At 47.3% G+C, this 21,877-nt stretch overlaps 1 protein-coding gene across 3 annotated transcripts; it reads right to left on the reverse strand.

Moving 5' to 3' along the window:
- Positions 1 to 1,473: 1,473 nt before the first annotated feature.
- Positions 1,474 to 20,350, reverse strand: LOC105058720 (uncharacterized protein At4g28440). 3 transcript variants are annotated; one of them, XM_010941737.4, is made up of 4 exons: positions 20,197 to 20,350; positions 18,844 to 19,079; positions 18,124 to 18,205; positions 1,474 to 2,091 (listed from the first exon to the last, which is right to left on the reverse strand). In XM_010941737.4, exons 2-4 carry the CDS (start codon positions 19,064 to 19,066, stop codon positions 1,863 to 1,865), a joined length of 534 nt encoding a protein of 177 aa, XP_010940039.1. In that variant the 5' UTR covers positions 19,067 to 19,079; positions 20,197 to 20,350; the 3' UTR covers positions 1,474 to 1,862. The 3 variants fall into 3 exon arrangements, with proteins under 3 accessions (XP_010940039.1, XP_010940040.1, XP_019710545.1); XM_019854986.2 differs by having other exon boundaries at positions 1,815 to 2,053; XM_010941738.4 differs by lacking the exon at positions 18,124 to 18,205 and having other exon boundaries at positions 1,512 to 2,053; positions 20,197 to 20,349.
- Positions 20,351 to 21,877: the final 1,527 nt, after the last annotated feature.

Below are 21,877 nucleotides of genomic sequence, written 5' to 3' on the forward strand. Positions count from 1 at the left end.
AATTTTTGAGGAAAATTTTTTTTTGATAAAACAATCAAACATGAAAGATATTTTAAAAAATTAATTTTAAATACTAAATTAAGCTTTGAATCTGTAAGAGAGATTTTGAAATAAAATTTATAAAAATTAAATTATTTTGATTCTTTTCTGAAATAGAAATTAGAATGAAACTCTTTTTCAATTTCGGAGTACTTATTTTTATTTTTATTTCGTATTTTTATTCCTCCGGTCAAATACTTTCAAAATTTTTTTAAATATTTTATTTCCAATCTCAACTAATATAGATTGACATATGTTGGTTAATTACCGTACCAAATACTCTGACATGCATTTAATGCAGTAATAGCGAAAGGATACGTATCATTAAAGGGACTTGGTAGTCAACACTGCATGCGGCAGGCTTTGTCTTATTTTTCACCACGCTTGGGTTGAGCACACCCGAATAACAATTGGAAACGCATCTTTAACTTAGGAACCTTCTGGAATGGCTCGTTTCTGCTTTTATTTCCAAAAAAAAACCATGAAGAAAAATGAGATAGACCGAACACCATATACGATCAAACCCTCTTTTTTAAAAAAAAAAGATACTTGTAAAAAACTTATGGGGCTTTTGGGAGTAATAATTTGTTGCTTTCAAAAATAAGTGCAAAAAAAATTAAAGGAATAGTATTATATTAAAATTACTTTCTCAAATATCATATTCTAAAAATTTAATTTTCCAAAAATAATATTGTACGAAGAAAAATTCTTACCACAAATAAAATGAGTCCAAAAAAAGTAAAACAACTACCATGCTAAGCAGGCCTTAGTGTTACTTGAAAGATTCATTTTCAGAAATCGAGGCAGCTACGTTCCTAGTAACAGTCTTGCAAGCCCTATGGACAGGACAAGCTCCTACTGGCATAAATAAGATAACGAAACAAGCAGTTTACCATTAGCAAACCCACCCTAAAATGATCTCTTTAGTCCTTATTAGCAGCCTCTTCCAAAAATCTGATTATTTTAAAATCACTGCAGAATATGTTCGTCTCGACCTCCAATTGTATTTAGAAAGAAAACACTGTTAATATTGTATTTCTTTGTTGATACAAACCAATAAGAATCTTTATATCCCTGCTTTTCCTCCCCCTGCGTACATCCGGACCAAGCCATTGAGGCTGCTACGTAATGCTTGGCTGGGAATCCTGGATACCTCAGGTAACTCTCACGTTGCAACGGTATACCTCAAGTAACTCTCACGTTGCAACCAGCGAATGCAGCAGCAAAGTAGACAGTTGTTACCAAGAGAGATAAAAAAAATAAAATATCTCTTTTTATTTCTATATATAGAACAAGTTCTCCATTTTTTTTTTCTGAAAAATACAAGGATCTTTTAAAAATTTCTGGAAGCAGAAAAATGATAAAACTAGCACCATGCAGACGAACTAAAAGACTGCAGATTAAAATCTCGCAGCAAAAAAATAGAGAAACTCATTGACATATTTTTATGTTTATAATTACGGGGCAAAGACTAGATAAACATTCTCCAAACTTAATTAAACATCCAAAAGTGTCATACAAGAAACTTTTTAAAACCCAAACAAAGTCCAGATGATGAACCTATAAGGTGCAATCACCATCATCTTGCTATCGGAGACTTCAACAAGCTGCAGCGTAGCAAGGTTCGACTAGATTTTCCTGTTGGTAGCTTCTTTATGATTGTAACCACGTTTTGTCCTAAAAAGAGTTTGTCTGGGCAGCTCCATGAGTCAAAGCTGCTTGGGGGAAGGGAAATACCATTTGCCAATCTCCAAAAGCAACAATACCACATCAAGCCTGATTTGTTCCTTTCTTGGAAATCATATCAGCACTGTAGCAACTGGTCACTCTTCAACGACGTTCACTAGCTCATATTCCACCAAAGACAGGTTGTTATCCTCTTTAACAGTGAAATCAGCTGGATCGGTGACTTCCACACGGCCCCATTTGTCCACGGCAAGCCTCATGGACCCCTTAAACATGTCAATCTTTGCATTTCGAAGTATGACGGTTGTCCCTGGCTTCATCAAGTCCACTGGAAATGGACAAGTTATGGATGGAGATAGAACGTGACTATAAAAAAGAAAAAAGTGGGTATAATAGACCCATAGATTGTTGTGCTACTTTGTACTGCCGATGCCATCTGTATTGTTTAGAGTTTGTATACATGTAGGACACTAATGTGAAGTGGAGATAAATATATAAACTAACCCTGATCATGATTAAGCTCATAATAATTGCATTTGGGAAAGCAGAATGTTTGGAAAAAATGGTTAAATATACTGCCAGCATAAAAATATACATTTGATGCAAATATGCATATATCATAGGCATGAAACAAGTTAAGCTTATGCACTATGTGTAAATTTTGATTCAAATGAGCTAGCACAGAGACTTCTAGCAACAGTTCGCAAGCATGCATAGTTTCTAGAGGAAGGTGTCTTAAGAGCATGTAAAAGATATCAAGGGAAAAATGATGACAAAATACTAAGGCTTAGTTACAAAGTTCGCTATATTCATAAAATTATTCACCTACATCAACAGAAAGTGTTTCAAAGATTGTAAGATCAAGATGTAAGTGCAATTTTAATGCTATGACTACAAAGTAGGTCCAGAACTAGTATACAGTTGAGAAAGAATTATGGCATGCTTAGGTATATTGTGTCTTAAAGATCCATGACAGAAGTTAGAACATAAGTCACTTCTTAGAAACATCTCAATAAATTAAATCTTAAGATATTTGAAATGAACAAGTCATAAGACAATTTACTTTTGCAAACAGCATCCCCCCCTCCTCTCGGCGTCCCCCTCTTTCCCCCTCCATGTGTTTGTGCACTAGTCTTAGGCATGTGGGCTACACAGTGCTTGATGATCAGTAAATCGATAAATACAATTAAGCAAGAGCATGGAAAAAATGTAACAACAGGAGAAAGAAGATAAAATCAAGTCCATGGAAGACCAATACCGAGTGAAGGGAAAAAAGAGGTACAAGAAATTGCTGCACTTGGAAGAGAAATATCTGATCAAGTGCATGGACAGCTGAGATCTAGTGTTGATCGAGAGAAAAGCAATTAATTATATATCAACATATAAAAGGCAGAGAATGGTAATCAGGTCCATGGACAAGGAATAAGCAAATAGCTGTATTATAAAATGCAATTAATATTGTCATAAGAACATCCGCAACAAAGGTCATATGCACGGAAATAAATAGTGATCAAGGTTGGTTTCATCCGATACACGAAATTGAAAAGCTTAGAGTGGACTATGTAACTACTTGATCAGATCTATGAGTAAACAAACATGCATGGAGATCTGCAATATGCATGGGTAGAGAGGAACAAATTTGTGCACTTTTTGGAGTCAGTTACTCCCATGATATATGCTAACAGGTCAGTTTGAATCCCAAAGCATGAAAGGAAATCTACATTATAGGCTCATGCAATTTCAATAAATCAATTTGATGCGAGCACAAGTACACAGGCTTCATAAACTGTCTGCGAAAAATTATATACATCCTGCCCTTAGTTACTGCATGCATGCATGAACATGAAGATTAAGTATAACTTTGCTATGTTTAAACCAATTCATTAACAAATTAATAGGTTGAAACGACATACAGAATCCCCAGAATGGGTTGACTAATAAATAAGTGCATGTTTCACAATGCAGCTTACATTCACTGATCATTTATACATGAGAATTATGCACAAAAAAGAAAAATTACTTGTAAAAAAAGAAAAATAGAGCATCTGGTAGATTGAGAGCAAAGGGTAGTGGTGCTTCACAAAGACATCTTACTAAAGTAAATCAAAAGGACAAAGGAAAACAAATATATGGCACTCAACAATCAAGTCAATACTCCAACAACAACACCTAAAAAATGGTTTCTGTGCACGTGTGCACGCACATGCACATGAAAATACAGACATTGATAAAGACAGAAGCATAAAATACACATGCAGACATTTTACAAATGAAAAAAAAACTGTAATAGATGCATGCAGAGGCAATTAATATTAGTGTTTGCATATCGCCCCAAGTCTGTGAGTGCACAAATAGATGTCTATAGAACCACTCTGGTCATCTCGGAGGGTGCATGTGACAGTGCATATGTGCTGAACTGTTTGCGTATAATCACTAATAATGATGAATGAGATTTCGGAAACCAGGACCGCGGTTCAAGATGTGGGCAAATAGAATAGAAAATAAAAATGAACGGGGATGAATCATTGATCCTTTAAGCCAAAACATTGACAATCAACCAAAATGCAAACAATATAGCCTTTGTAAATGCTTCCAGCAAGGTGATGAGCCGCTACACAAAAAAAAAAAAAAAAGGAAAGAAAATTGCCGACTTTTATTTACTGATGCTAGTTAAAAGCGTTGGCACGTTTAAAACCTTCCGCCACAAAGCGTCGAATTTTAATAAGGTAAAATGGCTCTTAACGATGCTTATAAGCATCATCAAATGGGATTTTGAGACGACGCTTACGGACTCCAATAAATCCCAATTCCACCATGCCCTAAGTCTCCTCTTCCTCGATCCTCCTCCTTGTGCCCTAAGCTACCAAGCGTCATCCACCGCCCCCTCCTCCTCTTATAAGCATCATCCACCTCCTCCTCCTCCTCTTCATCTGTGCCAGAGGTGAAATGGAGTTGGTAGAGATTGCAAGCCTTTTCAGCCTAGGTTTAGAGAGCTTCGGAAGCCGAAGGTGGAAGCCTTGGCCTCGATCTCTTCCTCTTTTTTCCTCGAAGAAAAGTAAAAAGCATCTCCCCTTCTTCGATATCTTTATACTCTCTAATCTCCTAATTACATGCGTGGATTGGAGTATGATCTATAGATTTAGAGGAGCTTCTGACTTTGTTGTCCTTTTAAGCCCTGGAGTAGGGGATTCTGTTTGTTTTCTGGGTTTATGGTTGGATCCGGGATTTCTTTAGCTTTTTTTCCTAATTTAAGGTCATTGGAAATTAGATCTAAAAAATTTTTTAGTACAAATTGAGAATATATATTTTGATGTTATAATATATGTTGGGTATAAAATACCTCCCAGCCGAAGTTCGTGATAGGAGCGACCCTCCAGGGATTATACTGGCGTCCGACCTCCGACGACATCTCGCCGAACCTCTCTGACGGCCGGGCCTCCGCAACATTCCCAAGTTCTGCCGATGGATAAACCCCCACCAACGTCGACCGGATCCTTCGCGACGGACGGACTCCACCCAAGTTTCCACGGTGATAGACCACCTTCAAGACTTCGCCCGGACTCCTACGGGAGCCGGACTTCGTCCCCGACTTCGACCGCAAGAAGACTCCGTCCGGACTCCTACGGGAGCCGGACTTCGCCCCCGACTTTGATCGCAGGTAGACTCCGTTCGGACTCCTACGGGAGCCGGACTTCGCCCCCGACTCTGATTGCAGGTAGACTCCGTCCGGACTCCTACGGGAGCCGGACTTCGCCCCCGACTCTGATCGCAGGTAGACTCCGTCCGGACTCCTACGGGAGCCGGACTTCGTCCCCGACTTCAACCGCAAAAGACCTCGTCCGGACTCCTACGGGAGCCGGACTTCGCCCCAGACTTTGATTGCAAGAAGACTCCGTCCGGACTCTTACGGGAGCCGGACTTCATCCCCGACTTCAACCGCAGAAGACTTCGTCCGGACTCCTACGGGAGCCGAACTTCGCCCCCGACTCTGATTGCAGGTAGACTCCGTCCGGACTCCTACGGGAGCCGGACTTCGCCCCCGATTTTGATCGCAGGTAGACTCCGTCCGGACTCCTATGGGAGCCGGACTTCGTCCCCGACTTCAACCGCAAGAGGACTTCGCCCGGACTCCTACGGAAGCCGGACTTCGTCCCCGACTTCGGCTGCAGGAAGACTTCGTCCGGACTCCTACAGGAGCCGGACTCCAAGCCCTTACTGCAAGCGACCCACTCCGAGTTTCCGCTGCAAATGATCTACTTCAAATTTCTATCACTTGCGGCCTTGGCCGAGACTCCTCGACAAATGATCCCCGTTCGGGCTTCTACGGAGACCTGGACCCCCTGGCAGGCCGCAGTAACGGCCACGACTCTGCTCCACTTCCTGCAACAGATTCCGCACGGCTCCATCACTCCCTGGCAGGCCGCAGTAACGGCCACGACTCTGCTCCACTTCCTGTGACGGATTCTGCGCGGCTCCATCACTCCTTGGCAGGCCACAATAGTGGCCACGATTCTGCTCCACTTCCTGCGACGGATACCACGCGGTTCCTCCACCCTCTGGCGAGTCGCGACAACGGACGCCGCTCCACTCCCCACAACAGACTCCACGTGGCATGTCCCGATGATGGCCACGATCCCACTCCACTACTCTTCGCAACAAACTCCTCCTGACCCTGGGCAGCCCACTGCCAGACGGTTACAGACATCGCTATCAGTCTGTTGCCCCCTCCGCCTATAAAAGGGGGACCCCAGATACGTTATTCTCTAAGCCCTAATTTCTATCCCAAAACTCTGCTAAAATTTTCGTTCGAGCACTCCATTCTTGTTGAGGCAGAGAACTGACTTGAGCGTCGGAGGGTCTTGCCGGAGCAACCCCACCTCCGGTTTAGACTTCTTTTGCAGGTCCCGGTGGCGACCGCGACTCCTCCAACTCCAGCTTCTCCGACGCAGGCGGATTTTTACACCAACAGGATTGGCGCTAGAGGAAGGGCCGTGTCTTCGCAGCACCCTTGTTCTTAAAGGAGCGCTCAACGGGACCGCCTCCGGTCATCTTTTCCGACATCCACTCCCCTTCCCCCACTAGGTCTTTGCCCGATGCCTCCCCGCAAAGCATCCACGCGGCGATCCACAGCCTCTGCGGCCAGATCTCAGGCTCCGGCCTCACCTCCGGTTTTCCAGCCTCCTCCGACGACGACGGCGGTTGGCGCGGAGCAATTCGACCTATTGGTGCAGCAGGTCAGAGGCCTCACTGAAGCTGTGCAGGCCATGCAACAGCAGCAGCAGCCGCAGGCATCAGTGCGACTGAAAAGAGCGTCACCGGAACCCCAAAATCCTACGGTGGGACGAGCCACTTGGGCCAGCCGCCCCGTCTTTCCCGAAAAGACGAATCCAAGGGTGGAGAGCCCTCAATCAGACCACAATTCCACCCCTGAAAGATCTCTACCTCCATTCTGCCAGAAGACCCTCGAGACCCGTAGTCGAGAGAATTTTCTGGACCGGAGGCTCTAGGAGATGAACAGACGGATCGAAGAGCTCCGCCACGCTCCCCCCGCTTATGGTGAGGACATTTGTACTGACCCTCCCTTTTCTCAAATGATCATGCAGGAACCGATCCCGCCGAACTTCAAACTCCCTCAATTTGAAAGCTACGACGGGACTTCGGACCCAGTTGACCACCTGGAGGCCTTCTGGACAATGATGCTGCTTCATGGCGCGCTCGACGCCATTCTATGCCGAGCCTTCCCATCCACCTTGAAGGGAGCGGCGAGAAACTAGTTCTCAGCGCTGAAGCCGGGTACCATCTTTTCCTTTGATCAGATGAGCCACCAATTTGTGGCTCATTTTGTCAGCAGCCGGCGCCCCCGGAAGGGTTCGGAGTCCCTCATCAACATCAAGCAGAGGGAGGGGGGAGTCCATTCGGGCCTACATCAACCGCTTCAATGTCGCCGCATTGGAAGTCCGGAACTTGGACCAATCGGTAGCGATGGCCGCCCTGAAAGGCGGCCTTCAGAAGAACGACCTTTTATTCTCCCCGGAAAAAAAGTACCCCAGAAATTTTGCTGACCTGTTGGCTCGGGCCGAAGGGTACGCCCGAGCGGAAGAAGCCTTCAAAATGAAGGACGAGGAGACCGCGAGAGAGCGGCAGGCGGGAGACTCGAGTAAGCCCGCAGTCGAAAAAGGGCCGAGAGAAGCTCGACCACGTTCTCGAACTCCTCCCGGGCACAAGCGCATCCAGACTCCTCCTCGAGCACGCAGGCAGGGAAGCCCGGATCGTCGGGCTCGGCGGGGCTCTCCCCTAGGAAGATTCCGCAACTATGCCCCCCTCAACGTATCGAAAACCCAGGTGCTGATGGAGGTCAGAAAGCAGCTCCCTAGGCCAGAGAGGATGCGCACGCACCCCGGGAAGCGCAATCCTAACAAGTTCTGCCTCTCCATCGCGACCACGGCCACGACACGGAGGAATGCATCCAGCTCCGAGATGAGATCGAGGAGCTCATCCGACGAGGTCGACTTGATAGGTTCATTCGACGTCGGCCTGAGGGTAAAGAAGATCGGCCAAGGGCCCTGCCGCAGCCTAAGCCGCCAAGGAGGGAAGAGCAACCCGAAGATCGGCCTCCAATCGGGATCATCAACTCCGTCTCTGGAAGACCTCGACAGGAAGCAGACCTTCCACGGCACTAGGGTTTGAAAACTTATAAATGTATAACGAACGACTCTACTTTAAATCAAGATTCCTTTCAGATCTGCACATCTTTTCCTTTTTGGCACGGACTTGTAACGACAGGGGACGACCCCTTCAGACAATAAAAACAAACCCTAATGTGGGCAAAGTCGAAGGCTCGGTTACCCTTAGACCGGATGGGGGGAGAGGCCAAACAGCGCCCATATACGCCCCCACAGCCATGTTAGGATAGGAGGAGAACCTCGCCCTAACATGAGCAAAGTCGAAGGCTCGGTTACCCTTAGATCGGATGGGGGGAGAGGCCAAACAGCGCCCATATGCGCCCCCACAGCCATGTTAGGGACAGGAGGAGAACCTCGCCCTAACATGAGCAAAGTCGAAGGCCCGGTTACCCTTAGACCGGATGGGGAGAGAGGCCAAACAGCGCCCGTATGCGCCCCCACAGCCATGTTAGGGACAGGAGGAGAACCTCGCCCTAACATGAGCAAAGTCGAAGGCCCGATTCTCCTTAGACCGGATGGGGGAGAGGCCCTGCAATGCCCATATGTGCCCCCACAGCCATGTTAGGGACAGGAGGAGAACCTCGCCCTTACAAGAGCAAAATCGAAGGCCCGGTTACCCTTAAACCGGATGGGGGGAAAGGCCAAACAACGCCCATATGCGCCCCCACAGCCATGTTAGGGACAGGAGGAGAACCTCGCCCTAACATGAGCAAAGTCGAAGGCTCGGTTACACTTAGACCGGGTGGGGGGAGAGACCTCGCAGCGCCCATATGCGCCCCTATAGCCCTGTTAGCGGCAAGGGGAGGATCTCGTCCTAACCTGAGCTAAAATCGATTATGTCAGAAATAAGGGAGGAACCCCGTCCTGACGCCAGTCAAGATCTGGTCATTTAAGACCAGATAGGAAGAAGGGAACCTTCCCAACGACCCCCTCGCGCTCCCGCGACCCCACCAAGAGCAGAGGGAAAACCCTCACTTGAAAAAAGAAAAAGAAAAAAGGGAGGGAAGTTAAAAAGGAAAGCGACGGACTGCATCAGCGACGAATGAAAAACAAATTGCATCAAAGATGCAAGAAACCTCGTCTCAGCAAGGATTGGGGTTCTTATCAAAATTCCGACCTTCAAGAAAGCTCTCAACACGAGCCAGAGATAAAGCGGCTTCCTCAGGGCAACGATAAGCCCGGACCTCCCAGCTTGAACTCTAAAAGGTGTCAAACCCGAGTGGTCCCGGACAAATCAGCGGCCATAAACAGAAGGACGGGTCAATGCGACGGCGATCGGGTACTTCCGAACGGTATCGATATCGGACAATGCAAAAGCCGAAGGAAGCTCGGCAAATGACAATTCGACACATGAGTAAAAGAGGTAATAAAAATCTTTTCATTTCATTGGCAAAATATGCATTACAGAGCCCTTGAGGCTGAAGAAGAAAGATGACAAGAAAAACAAGCCGATGCGGCGACGCCCAAGAACCTCCAGACGACATCGGCATCAAAAAGAAAAAGAAAAGCAACAATGCCAACAAACAAACAAGCGCAAAAGAAGACACATAGGAGGACGAAAGACAAAAAGAGCCCTAAGAGGGCCCGGCTTCTCCCGACCTCGGACTTTCGGCTTCGATCCTCATCAGGGAGTGCCTTAAGCTTTCAACTTCTCCTTCCAATTCCTTCTCTCTCATTAGCATCTCCATATATCTCCGATGAAGTCACTGGCTTTCGTTCTCCACCTCTCGATGCCTCTTTCTCAGGACCTCGGATTCCGCCTCCGCGTCCTTGACTGCTCGCTGCTCGTACATCAGCTGGATCTTCAATTGCTGCAGTTCGGCCTTCCCCTCCCCAAGGGCGACGGATAGCTCTTCTACGGTTCTTCTCAGGGATTGGAGTTCGTCGGGACCCTGAACGGGAGCAAACTGAGCCCCTTCAGCTAACTGCCTTTGAAGGCGGGCAACCTCGTCGGTCGCCATCCTGAGCCTCCCCTTGTATTCGTCCACCTGCTTACGTCAGCCGGCCCGGTACGCGTCATAGCTCGCCTCGGCATCCTGGAGCTGTTGCTGAAGGTCGGAGACCTTCTTCGACCATTCCCGATCGCTATCGGTCCGAGTCAAAAGCCGAGATGAGCTTCCTTCCAACTGGCTAATCTTCTCCTGCGCAGCCGACAGCTCCACCCTGAGAGAACTGATCTTGGCAGCTTGAGCCCAAGATCGGTCGCTGGCGCGCTTCTTGTGTTCCTCGAGCTCCTTCTCGAAGTTCGCCTTCCTCCGACTGTACTCCATGATCCCCTTCATGTGGAGATTCCGAAAGCGGGTGGCCTCCGCGGTGGCTTCAGAGTGGCTCTCCCTCAACCTGCGAAGCTCGCCATCCATCTTCTTCGACCTTTTTGTTAAATGAAGAACTTCCTTCAGACGCTGGATCGTGGACTTCAGCGGAATCCCCTGTGGCAGAGGAAGCGCTTCGGCAGGACATTGCTATCAGGAGACAAAAGCGTCAAGGCGCATCCCATTGCAGAAAGAAAAATAAAAAAGAAGGAAAAGGAAGAGTGGAGAAGCCCTCCATAAGGAGAAATTCAACTTCATTGATTGAATGTTTCTTAAAGACAAAAGGAAAAGAAAAATTGCAGTAAGAGAAAAATACAAGGTCAGAGGTCTCAGACCTCTGAAATAGGAGTTGGGGAGCTCGGTGTCCCTGGAAGGGGAGCTGCGGTGGCAGTAGCAGTGGGAGAGGGACCGGCTTCGTCTTCAGACGCCTCGCCCAAGAAGCTGAGATCGAGCTCGGAAAATTTTCTGACCACCTTCTCCTGGCAGAGCTCGAATCCTTTGATGAATGCTTCTTGGCCGAACTTGACGTTCAGGTCCCTCATCTCCGCAGAGGCCTTGAACTCCATCGTAAAAACCCTGGCCTCCGAGACCAAGATCGGGATTTGCTCCGCCAAATTTGCGACCTCGGCCTCCGCCTTCCTCACCGTCTCCTCCGAGGTCTGCTCTTCTTTCTCCAGTGCTTTTCTCTCTCCAGGGCCACTTGGAGGGTGACTACCTCGGCAGCCTTTTCTTTGAGGCGAGCGACTTCGGCCCGACGACTCTCCTCCGCCTGGATGGCGTCCCTCCTCGCCCGATTCGTCGCCTCGATATTGGTAAGGAGCTGGTGCCCGATCTGCAAGGGCGGCTAGGAGGTCAGAACGGACGTCGAGAAGCTAATTAAATGAAGATCTGTTTACCTCGAGAAAGGACCCTAGGGAGTCCCAAACTCGCTGTTCGAGATCGGCGCGATCAATCCTCTCGACGACCTTGGGCAGGATGCAGCCGTCAATCAACCGCTTTATCAAGTCCCTGTCATTGAAGGGATTCTCCCCCGGCTCTTCTTTGGAACCGTGGGATTCTTCGATGGCGGCCCGGCGGCTACTCACCCTGCGGGCCACCGACTTCCTTCTCCTCCCCCTCTCGGCCCCAGGCACCATCTCGATGCGGTCCCCTGAGGCGGGAACCTCAGCGGGAGAGCTCCTTGAAGAGGCCCGGGGAGCTGGGGGCTCGGCGTTTGAAGGAACGTCGACCGCGAGGGCCGCCTGGGCAGGCGCGGCCGAGCTCGTCTCCTCCGTTCTGGCCTTCTTTGCTGATCCGGAGGCCGCGGCGCTTTTCTTTTGTGGGCCTTGAGGCCCCTAGCGAGCATCCGTGCTGCTTCGGCGTCCATTCCTAAAAAAAAAAAAAAGAGAAAAAGAAGATCAGTGATGGGATGAAAAAGGAAGAAGCGACACGTAAAAAAAAAAAAAAAAAAAAAGAAAGAAAAAAAAAGAGAGAAGAAGAAGAAGAGCAGGAGAAAAGAAGAGGAAAGGAAAGGTGGGATACTCGCAGGATCCTGGAGACTCAAGCCGATGTTGAACAAAAACTGCTCCTTCAGAAGGTTGGGAAGGGAAGGAGCCGAATAACCAAAAAGCTTCCGGGCGGCCTGAAGGTCATCCTCCCCCAGGCTAGGAGCCCGGCGGACAGAGTCCCTCAGGGAGCCCCAAGGGGGCAGTCCCAGCTTCAAAGTCGGACAGTGGACGAAGAGGTACTTCTCCTTCCAGTTATGGATTGAAGAGGGAGCACCTTTCAGCAACCCCTTCTTGCCAAACTGGGGGAGAAATACCACCAGTCCTTTGCCGAGGGGTGACGCTTGAAGGTGTAGAAATGCCTAAACAAAGAAAGGGACGGCTGAACTTCGACTACGTGGCAAAGGGAGAGGAATCCTATCAAAAACCTAAAAGAATTCGGCGCAACTAAAGCTAAAGAAATATCTAAGAAATGAAAAAGGACGACGACGAAGGATGGAAGCGGAAGCCGGAGTCCGGCACGGAAGGCCTCCTGATACAGGCAGAAACGACCGGGTGGGGGGGTGCTAGCCCGGTCGGCGGGATCGGGGAGCTCCAGATCGTACTCCGGAGGAACTCCATACTGAACCCTTATCAGTAGGAGTTCATCCGGAGTCAGAGAACAGGAAATGGCATCCGACGCAAAAATCGGGCGAGGCCCAGCCCCAATGTGGGTTCGTCTACAGTGTGGGGGTCCTGGGGGCTGAGGCGAACGAACTCCCGGAACCACTAGAGGCAGAGGTGTCGGAAGACATTTCAAATAAGGACCCTAAAAATCCTGGAGAAATCAGGCGGAACAAGAGGCGAAAGGTTTGCGGGGAACCAAACCAAAGGAATGCGACAGAAGAAAAATGGAGGAAAAGGGGCACCCAAATGGCAAGAAAGGGAACGAAAGTTCCGGGACCAACCTAAGTCGCTCCGAAGGATGCAGAAGGTGCGAAGACAGGGATGACTCGAAGGACGCTTAGGGCCAAGGTAGACGCCAAGGAGGGTTAGAGCTCTCGAAGAGAAGACAGACACCGACAGAACTTTCAGGCGGAGTGGGACTTCTAAAGGCGGAAAGGCGGGTTTAAATAGACCCTGGGATCCGGCGCTATAATGATCGTGGATTTCTCCAGGCCGACCCACGCTCGCCACGTGTCCCACTCGCCACGGCAGGCGGCTAAAAGCGGTTGACAGCTGACAGAGCCATTACTGCGCCGTACCTGGACCAACGCTCCAGCGAAAATTCCGAAAGGTCCCTTCGGATCGTCCCGATTTGAAAAAACTCCAGCACAGCGCATTAAATGCCAGAATATCTGAGGACGATCGTGCACGGGATTCAAAGGGACAACTTCGGCTATGGAAATTTTTCTGTACTTCATTCGAAACTCGAACTCGGAAGTAGGGGGACTGGTGTTGGGTATAAAATACCTCCCAGCCGAAGTTCGTGATAGGAGCGACCCTCCAGAGATTATACTGGCATCCGACCTTCGACGACATCTCGCCGAACCTCTCTGGCGGCCGGGCCTCCACAACATTCTCAAGTTCTGCCGATGGATAAACCCCCACCAACGTCGACCGGATCCTTCGCGACGGACGGACTCCACCCAAGTTTCCACGGTGATCGACCACCTTCAAGACTTCGCCCGGACTCCTACGGGAGCCGAACTTCGTCCCCGACTTCGACCGTAAGAAGACTCCGTCTGAACTCCTACGGGAGCCGGACTTCGTCCCCGACTTCAACCGCAAGAAGACTTCGTCCGGACTCCTACGAGAGCCGGACTTCGCCCCCGACTTTGATCGCAGGTAGACTCCGTCCGGACTCCTACGGGAGCCGGACTTCGCCCCCGACTTTGATTGCAGGTAGACTCCGTCCAGACTCCTACGGGAGCCAGACTTTGTCCCCGACTTCAACCGCAAAAGACCTCGTCCGGACTCCTACGGGAGCCGGACTTCGCCCCCGACTTTGATTGCAAGAAGACTCCGTCCGGACTCCTACGGGAGCCGGACTTCATCCCCGACTTCAACCGCAGAAGACTTCATCCGGACTCCTACGGGAGCCGAACTTCGCCCCCGACTTTGATTGCAGGTAGACTTCGCCGGACTCCTACGGGAGCCGGACTTCGTCCCCGACTTCAACCGCAGAAGACTTCGTCCGGACTCCTACGAGAGCCGGACTTCGCCCTCGACTCTGATTGCAGGTAGACTCCATCCGGACTCCTACGGGAGCCGGACTTCGCCCCCGACTTTGATCGCAGGTAGACTCCGTCCGGACTCCTACGGGAGCCAGACTTCGTTCCCGACTTCAACTGCAAGAGAACTTCGCCCGGACTCCTACGGAAGCCGGACTTCGTCCCCGACTTCGGCTGCAGGAAGACTTCGTCCAGACTCCTACGGGAGCCGGACTCCAAGCCCTTACTGCAAGCGACCCACTCCGAGTTTCCGCTGCAAATGATCTACTTCAAATTTCTATCACGAGCGGCCTTGGCCGAGACTCCTCGACAAATGATCCCCATCCGAGCTTCTACGGAGACCTGGACCCCCTGGCAGGCCGCAGTAACGGCCACGACTCTGCTCCACTTCCTGCAACAGATTTCGTGCGGCTCCATCACTCCCTGGCAGACCGCAGTAACGGCCACGACTCTGCTCCACTTCCTGTGACGGATTCCGCGCGGCTCCATCACTCCCTGGCAGGCCACAACAGTGGCCACGATTCTGCTCCACTTCCTGCGACGGATACCACGCGGTTCCTCCACCCTCTGGCGAGTCGTGACAACGGACGCCGCTCCACTCCCCGCAACAGACTCCACGTGGCACGTCCCGATGATGGCCACGATCCCACTCCACTACTCTTCACAACAAACTCCTCCTGACCCTGGACAGCCCACTGCCAGACGGTTACAGACATCGCTATCAGTCTGTTGCCCCCTCCGCCTATAAAAGAGGGACCCCAGATACGTTATTCTCTAAGCCCTAATTTCTATCCCAAACTCTGCTAAAATTTTCGTTCGAGCACTCCATTCTTGTTGAGGCAGAGAACTGACTTGAGCGTCGGAGAGTCTTGCCGGAGCAACCCCACCTCCGATTTAGACTTCTTTTGCAGGTCCCGACGGCGATCGCGACTCCTCTGACTCCAGCTTCTCCGACGCAGGCGGATTTTTGCACCAACAGGATTGGCGCTAGCGGAAGGGCTGTGTCTTCGCAGCACCCTTGTTCTTAAAGGAGCACTCAACGGGACCGCCTCCGGTCATCTTTTCTGACATCCACTCCTTCCCCCACTAGGTCTTTGCCCGATGCCTCCCCGCAAAGCATCCACGCGGCGATCCACGGCCTCTGCGGCCAGATCCCAGGCTCCGGCCTCACCTCCGGTTTCCCAGCCTCCTCCGACGACGACGACGGCGGCGGTTGGCACGGAGCAATTCGACCTACTAGTGCAGCAGGTCAGAGGCCTCACTGAAGCTGTGCAGGCCATGCAACAGCAGCAGCAGCCGCAGGCATTAGTGCGACTGGAAAGAGCGTCACCGGAACCCCAAAATCCGACGGTGGGACAGGCCACTTGGGCCAGCCGCCCCGTCTTTCCCGGAAAGACGAATCCAAGGGTGAAGAGCCCTCAATCAGACCACGATTCTACCCCTGAAAGATCTCTACCTCCATTCTGCCAGAAGACCCTCGAGACCCGTAGTCGAGAGGATTTTCTGGACCGAAGGCTCCAGGAGATGAACAGGCGGATCGAAGAGCTCCGCCACGCTCCCCCCACTTATGGTGAGGACATTTGTACTGACCCTCCCTTTTCTCAAATGATCATGCAGGAACCGATCCGGCCGAACTTCAAACTCCCTCAATTTGAAAGCTACGACGGGACTTCGGACCCAATTGGCCACCTGAAGGCCTTCCGGACAATGATGCTACTTCATGGCGCGTCCGACACCATTTTATGCCGAGCCTTTCCATCCACCTTGAAGGAAGCGACGAGAAACTGGAACTCGGCGCTGAAGCCGGGTACCATCTTTTTCTTTGATCAGATGAGCCACCAATTTGTGGCTCATTTTGTCAGCAGCCGGCGCCCCCGGAAGGGTTCGGAGTCCCTCATCAACATCAAGCAGAGGGAGGGGGAGTCCATTCGGGCCTACATCAACCGCTTCAATGTCGCCGCGCTGGAGGTCCGAAATTTGGATCAATCGGTAGCGATGGCCGCCCTGAAAGGCGGCCTTCAGAAGAACGACCTTTTATTCTCCCTAGAAAAGAAGTACCCCAGGGATTTTGCTGACCTGTTGGCTCGGGCCGAAGGGTACGTCCGAGCGGAAGAAGCCTTCAAAATGAAGGACGAAGAGACCGCGAGAGAGCGACAGGCGGGAGACTCGAGTAAGCCCGCAGTCGAAAAAGGGCCGAGAGAAGCTCGGCCACGTTCTCGAACTCCTCCCGGGCACAAGCGCGTCCAGACTCCTCCTCGAGCACGTAGGCAGGGAAGCCCGGATCGCCGGGCTCGGCGGGGCTCTCCCCAAGGAAGATTCCGCAACTATACCCCCCTCAACGCATCGAAAACCCAGATGCTGATGGAGGTCAGAGAGCAGCTCCCTAGGCCAGAGAGGATGCGCACGCACCCGAGAAGTGCAATCCTAACAAGTTCTGCCTCTACCATCGCGACCACGGCTACGACACGGAGGAATGCATCCAGCTCCGAGATGAGATCGAGGAGCTCATCCGATGAGGTCGACTTGATAGGTTCATTCGGCGCCGGCCTGAGGATAGAGAAGATCGGCCAAGGACCCTGCCGCAGCCTGAGCCGCCAAAGAGGGAAGAGCAGCCCGGAGATCGGCCTCCAATCGGGATCATCAACTCCGTCTCTGGAGGACCTCGACAGGAAGCAGACCTTCCACGGCACTAGGGTTTTTGGTAGTTTTAGATTCTTTTTTAATCTTTTCTTGCTGTTTTCAATTTTACATGCTTTGATGGTATGTTTGATGTTTTGGTGGCTTGATTTGGCAATGCAACTTATCTTATTTCATGCATGCATGTGAATTTTTTTATTGATCCACTAAGATATTTGTTACATACTGTTGGGCCGAAATCTACGGGTTGTTGAAAAATTCATATTTTGTTTGTACTGAGTGATCTTATTTTGTTTGTATTGGGTGTGAGGATACTGACTTGTACCAGGTTTAGTGTTTGGCCCATATCATGACTATATCCCACAATCATTACTACTGAAAATCCTATTTAGGCAAGTTGTTTTGTTCACAGCATTCATGACTATAGCTTAAAAGCGTCGTTAGATTAGTTACTGAACGACTTTTTTAAGTGTCATTACCTGGTGATGTTTATAAGTGCCATTTAGTTAAAGTTAAACATTGCTTATAAGCGTCGTTATCTTTGGAGTTTATGATGCTTATAAACATCGTTGTTTAGCAACACTTTTTAAAAGCATCGGCATATGGAATTTCCATGCTTCCATAGCCGATGTTTTGATGACAATTGCATGGGCATTGTGGGATTAATTGGCAATGCTTTTTAGCATTGGCAAAGGCCAAAAATTGCATTGACAATTTCCCCATTTTTGTAGTGGGTAAATGCCCCCAGCAAGGCCTTTAGCCTTCAATCAGAAGTGAAACAACATATGCAAGAAAGACATGGAAGCACAAAATGACTTACAAAAATGACTTCAGCAATCCAAGAACGCATATAGTCTAAATGTTGGTTAACAGACCATAGATGAAGTCATGATATGATGCAATAATCAAGCAACAAATTAAATATGATGAGTAAATTATTTTGGTTTAGTATTAACAACAGAAAATGGAAAAATGTTCCTTTGTTAGTTTGAGAAATATGGAGAAGCAAGTACTCGAGAGGATGGGGAGGGGAATAGTTTCCAATGATGACAACATGCAGAAAGTGCACCTTCTCACATTTGAAGAATCTTTGCTTGCCAATAAAAGCATTCCATTTGAGATAGATAGGACAAGAACATTGATCTGATTGTCTACAAAAATAATGATCAGATGTCAATCAGCTTTCTTAGAAGCTGACCTCAAGCTAGATAACAGCTTCAAGATCTATAACAGTTTTTTAATGATATTTCTAGACTTCAAAGCATTTCCTCAGCATAGCAAAGATCAAATGTACTAGACAAGATGGCAAGATATTTGGTCCTTCTAAACCCTGGCTGCATTGCTCTGGTCTGTTTCCCTATGCTAAGTTAAGAGTTCATGAGACTATGACATTTTCCCCCTAAAAGGGTTGATTAATTTTCGCATACTCGGAAGCTTAACCATTTTCTTTTTCCTCTAAGTTCTATCATCCACCAGTAAAATGATTGGTCTTTTCGAGCAAAGGAAGTATCTAACCAATTTAATGCACCATGATGATCATAAAAAGAGGGAAAAAGATGAAATGAAACTCTTAAAGGATAATGAGCACTATCTATGTAAAAAGAGATATGTGAATATCATAGTAGCATCATGATCATAAATTTAGAAATTTTAATGTTCAATTGTATCATACATGTATTCCATGTGCGCCATATAAACAAATATTAACAAAGAAAAAAAATGAAAGAATTCAACCTAAAATTTACTAATAAAACATTACCTAATATGTTTTATTTGAGGTAATACGTACCTTGCTCATTCCTGGCTGTAAAAACTATCATTCCAGTTTCATCCCCAACCAAACATTCAGCAATACGCATCTGTCGAACTTGAGGACCATCAGGGCGCCCCTTCTGCAAGACCATCTTCGAGTCCACCACCTTCACTGTAAGGGTATGCCCACTGGTGCCAGGTCGAAGCTGATCAACCTCGATAAACACAGGTTTTCTCAATCCAGTCTTTGATTCAGCCATTTCTGAAAAACACCTGGATTGGAAGAATAAACATCTTAATTATAGAGGGTTTTCATGGTTGATGGCAAAAAAACAACAAACCATGATAGGACAGTCTGAAGCTTTTACAGCATAATAAGCACCACTATCTTTCAATGATTGGTTTAACATTGTTATAGGCACATAATGGCTGAAAGCTGAATCAATATCATCCATAAGAACATTATAGTAGGTTGTTATTTGGCTAATTTTCCAAAATTGTTTCCTCTTAATGGCACTTAACCAACAACAACAAGATAGAAAACAGCTAAGTATGCCGCATTTGAATAGTAAAATTTTTCAGTCTTGAAAATGCTAATGACATTCATAGCAAACAAAATTAAGACCTCCAAACAGTGACGTCGTTGAATAACAAGCACATGAATATCATAGAAATGGTAATGACGATTATCTATGGTTATTTATTTATGACACAACAAGGAACTGTAAGGCCATTATAAAGCTACAAAGCCTACAATAGCTGATATATAGTACCCTTCTTTCAGATCGACATAAAGCTAGATTTTTTTTTTTTTCCCTTATAGTTTTTAAATGAACCACATTGCCATAAATTAATCGAACCCCGAAGGAAACTCCATTACCAATTCCTCTCGATTTGATAAAAAATGATAAACAATTCAAACCAACTCCATTGATCTAATTCAGACCCCTTCCTATCCAATCGCGATAAACAATTTTAAAAACAACAACAGAAATACTGAATCGTCATTTCGTCACTTTTTAGGATTTCACAAGCAATCAAGAAATCCACACACAGAAAGCCCTAGAAAAGACAAAATCGCAACCAAATATATCTCATAATAAAACAGAAGAAAATCCAAACATAATCTCTCATCCAGATCCACAGAGAAAAAATAACAACCCTTGGCTCTACAAATATGACACCGATATTTAAAAAATAAAAAAATCTAACTTCAGATCATATTTAGCTGCGATTCGAACAAACAGAGAACAATCGGAAGCCGTAAATCGTCGCAAAAGGGAAGAAATTAAGAGGCGGGTCGAGAACAAGAGCGATGGGATTCGACAGCGAACTGGAACATCGAATTAGAAGAGAATGAAGACGATCGGAGGAACGAGGGATTCGAAACCTTCCGGTTCTTTTCTTTTCTCCTTAACCCTTTCTCGATCTTTGTTTTCCTCCTCTTCCGGAGAGAGACGGAGATCCGTGGGTTGTCTGACCTTAGGGGAACCTCGGCTTTTAAGGGATCGGAGACTAGTTTATAGTCGTCCGATCTGAGAAAATCGGAGCCGTACACCTGGGCGATGATTAGAGGACGAGCGAATGAGTACCTTTGTTCCTTGTACATGGTTGCCCTCCACGTTGGAGCTATTTACTTGATTGTATCCTGAGTAACCCTTGTCCACCCGGGGTAGGTAAGTTTGGTGCTTAGTTTATAACTTTGTGTTTTTTATAATAATAATATAGATGATTCGTTTATAATCTTTTTTTTTCGAAACAACAAAATCCGCTTGATGACTTGATAGTTTGGATATAGAAAATACGTCTAGTTTCAAATGGAATCATGGTTTGATTTTAACTACAACCGGAGCTCTATACTTTGTTCAAAACTCAAACTTTTCTCATTTCTCATTATAGACTGCAGTTGCTTCAAAAGAAAAATGGCCGAATCTGTCTCATTCAGTCAAATAGGTCACTTTTTCTGGAAAACAAATGGCTACTTCAATAAAAAAAATTACTTTTAATAATATAATATACTGTATATTGATAAATCCTCCACTTTTATCTTCCTAATCTCATTACTCAATTTAACACAAGAATAGTTTATACTCATGAAAGGATAGAATACTTATACCAAATAAAAAAAAGAGAGATAAAATAATTCAAACACTCCATTTCTTCCCCCAATATATTCCGCTTAACCTTGCTGACTTGGTTGCCAGACAACCTTATTTCTCAGGCCTGCAACTGCAAGCTGAGCTAGAGCCTAATTCTTTTTTAAATGAATCCTTTTTTTTTTTTTTTTTTTTTTTTGATGAGGTTAAATGAATCTTATTCAATGATACCCCCTACAAGTTTTTTAAAGGAAGGGGAGGCTGTAAAAGATCAGCCATCCGTTATTTATTGAATAGCATAAAATATCTACAATGGAAAGAAGAGAATATGCTGAAAATAACTGATTGCTAAGCCCAGTATGACAACCAAAAGAGCACTGAAACCAGAACAAATGAACTGCAAAGCTTTAACGTCGTCGAAGTTTCCAAGCAACCTAATCGGATCCTTTGGTAACATCAATGCAAGATCCTGGCAAAAAGCATTGCTGCAAAGCATTGGGATCCAAGATTCAGAGATAAAAACCAATTCAAGCAGATGAAAGTTTGTTCCATGAAAACACCACTCTGATGACAACCATTTCCTCGCTGATGAGATCCTTGATAACCTTCCTTCTTAACATGATAAGGGCAACACTGAACCAGCAAGGATTATACATTTGTATTTAGTACTTCTATCACCTTACTGATCTTGTGCCAAACTTTCCCATGCTCACCCAGTAAATTAGAGTTGCAAAGGTTGGACCAAGAGTTGAACAGCTGCAAACCTTCAGATGCAATTGCCACAAGAGATTCCTGTTTGTTCAAGAACACTCTTGCAGTCCTTTCCTTCCAACAGACCCATGTTATCTCCCCAATCAGCATAAGCACGACTGGCTGGGCTGCTCTGGAGAAATTCCTTTTCCTCCACTCAGTGCACAGCTATTCGAAGGTGCTATCGGAATAAAGTACACCAAGTAATGAGCATATAGATCTCCA

The sequence above is a fragment of the Elaeis guineensis genome, chromosome 15 (assembly GCF_000442705.2).
Source record: "Elaeis guineensis isolate ETL-2024a chromosome 15, EG11, whole genome shotgun sequence".
In the NCBI taxonomy this organism is placed as follows: domain Eukaryota; kingdom Viridiplantae; phylum Streptophyta; class Magnoliopsida; order Arecales; family Arecaceae; genus Elaeis; species Elaeis guineensis.

Excerpts from the sequence above, each read along its gene's own strand:
- LOC105058720 (XM_010941737.4), bottom strand. The coding sequence starts at position 19,066 with ATGGCTGAATCAAAGACTGGATTGAGAAAACCTGTGTTTATCGAGGTT. Across the intron at positions 18,206-18,843 it reads TACAGCCAGGAATGAGCAAG|ACAATCAGATCAATGTTCTT; the intron begins GTACGTATTACC and ends TTATTTTTGTAG. Across the intron at positions 2,092-18,123 it reads GATTCTTCAAATGTGAGAAG|TCACGTTCTATCTCCATCCA; the intron begins GTGCACTTTCTG and ends TCTTTTTTATAG.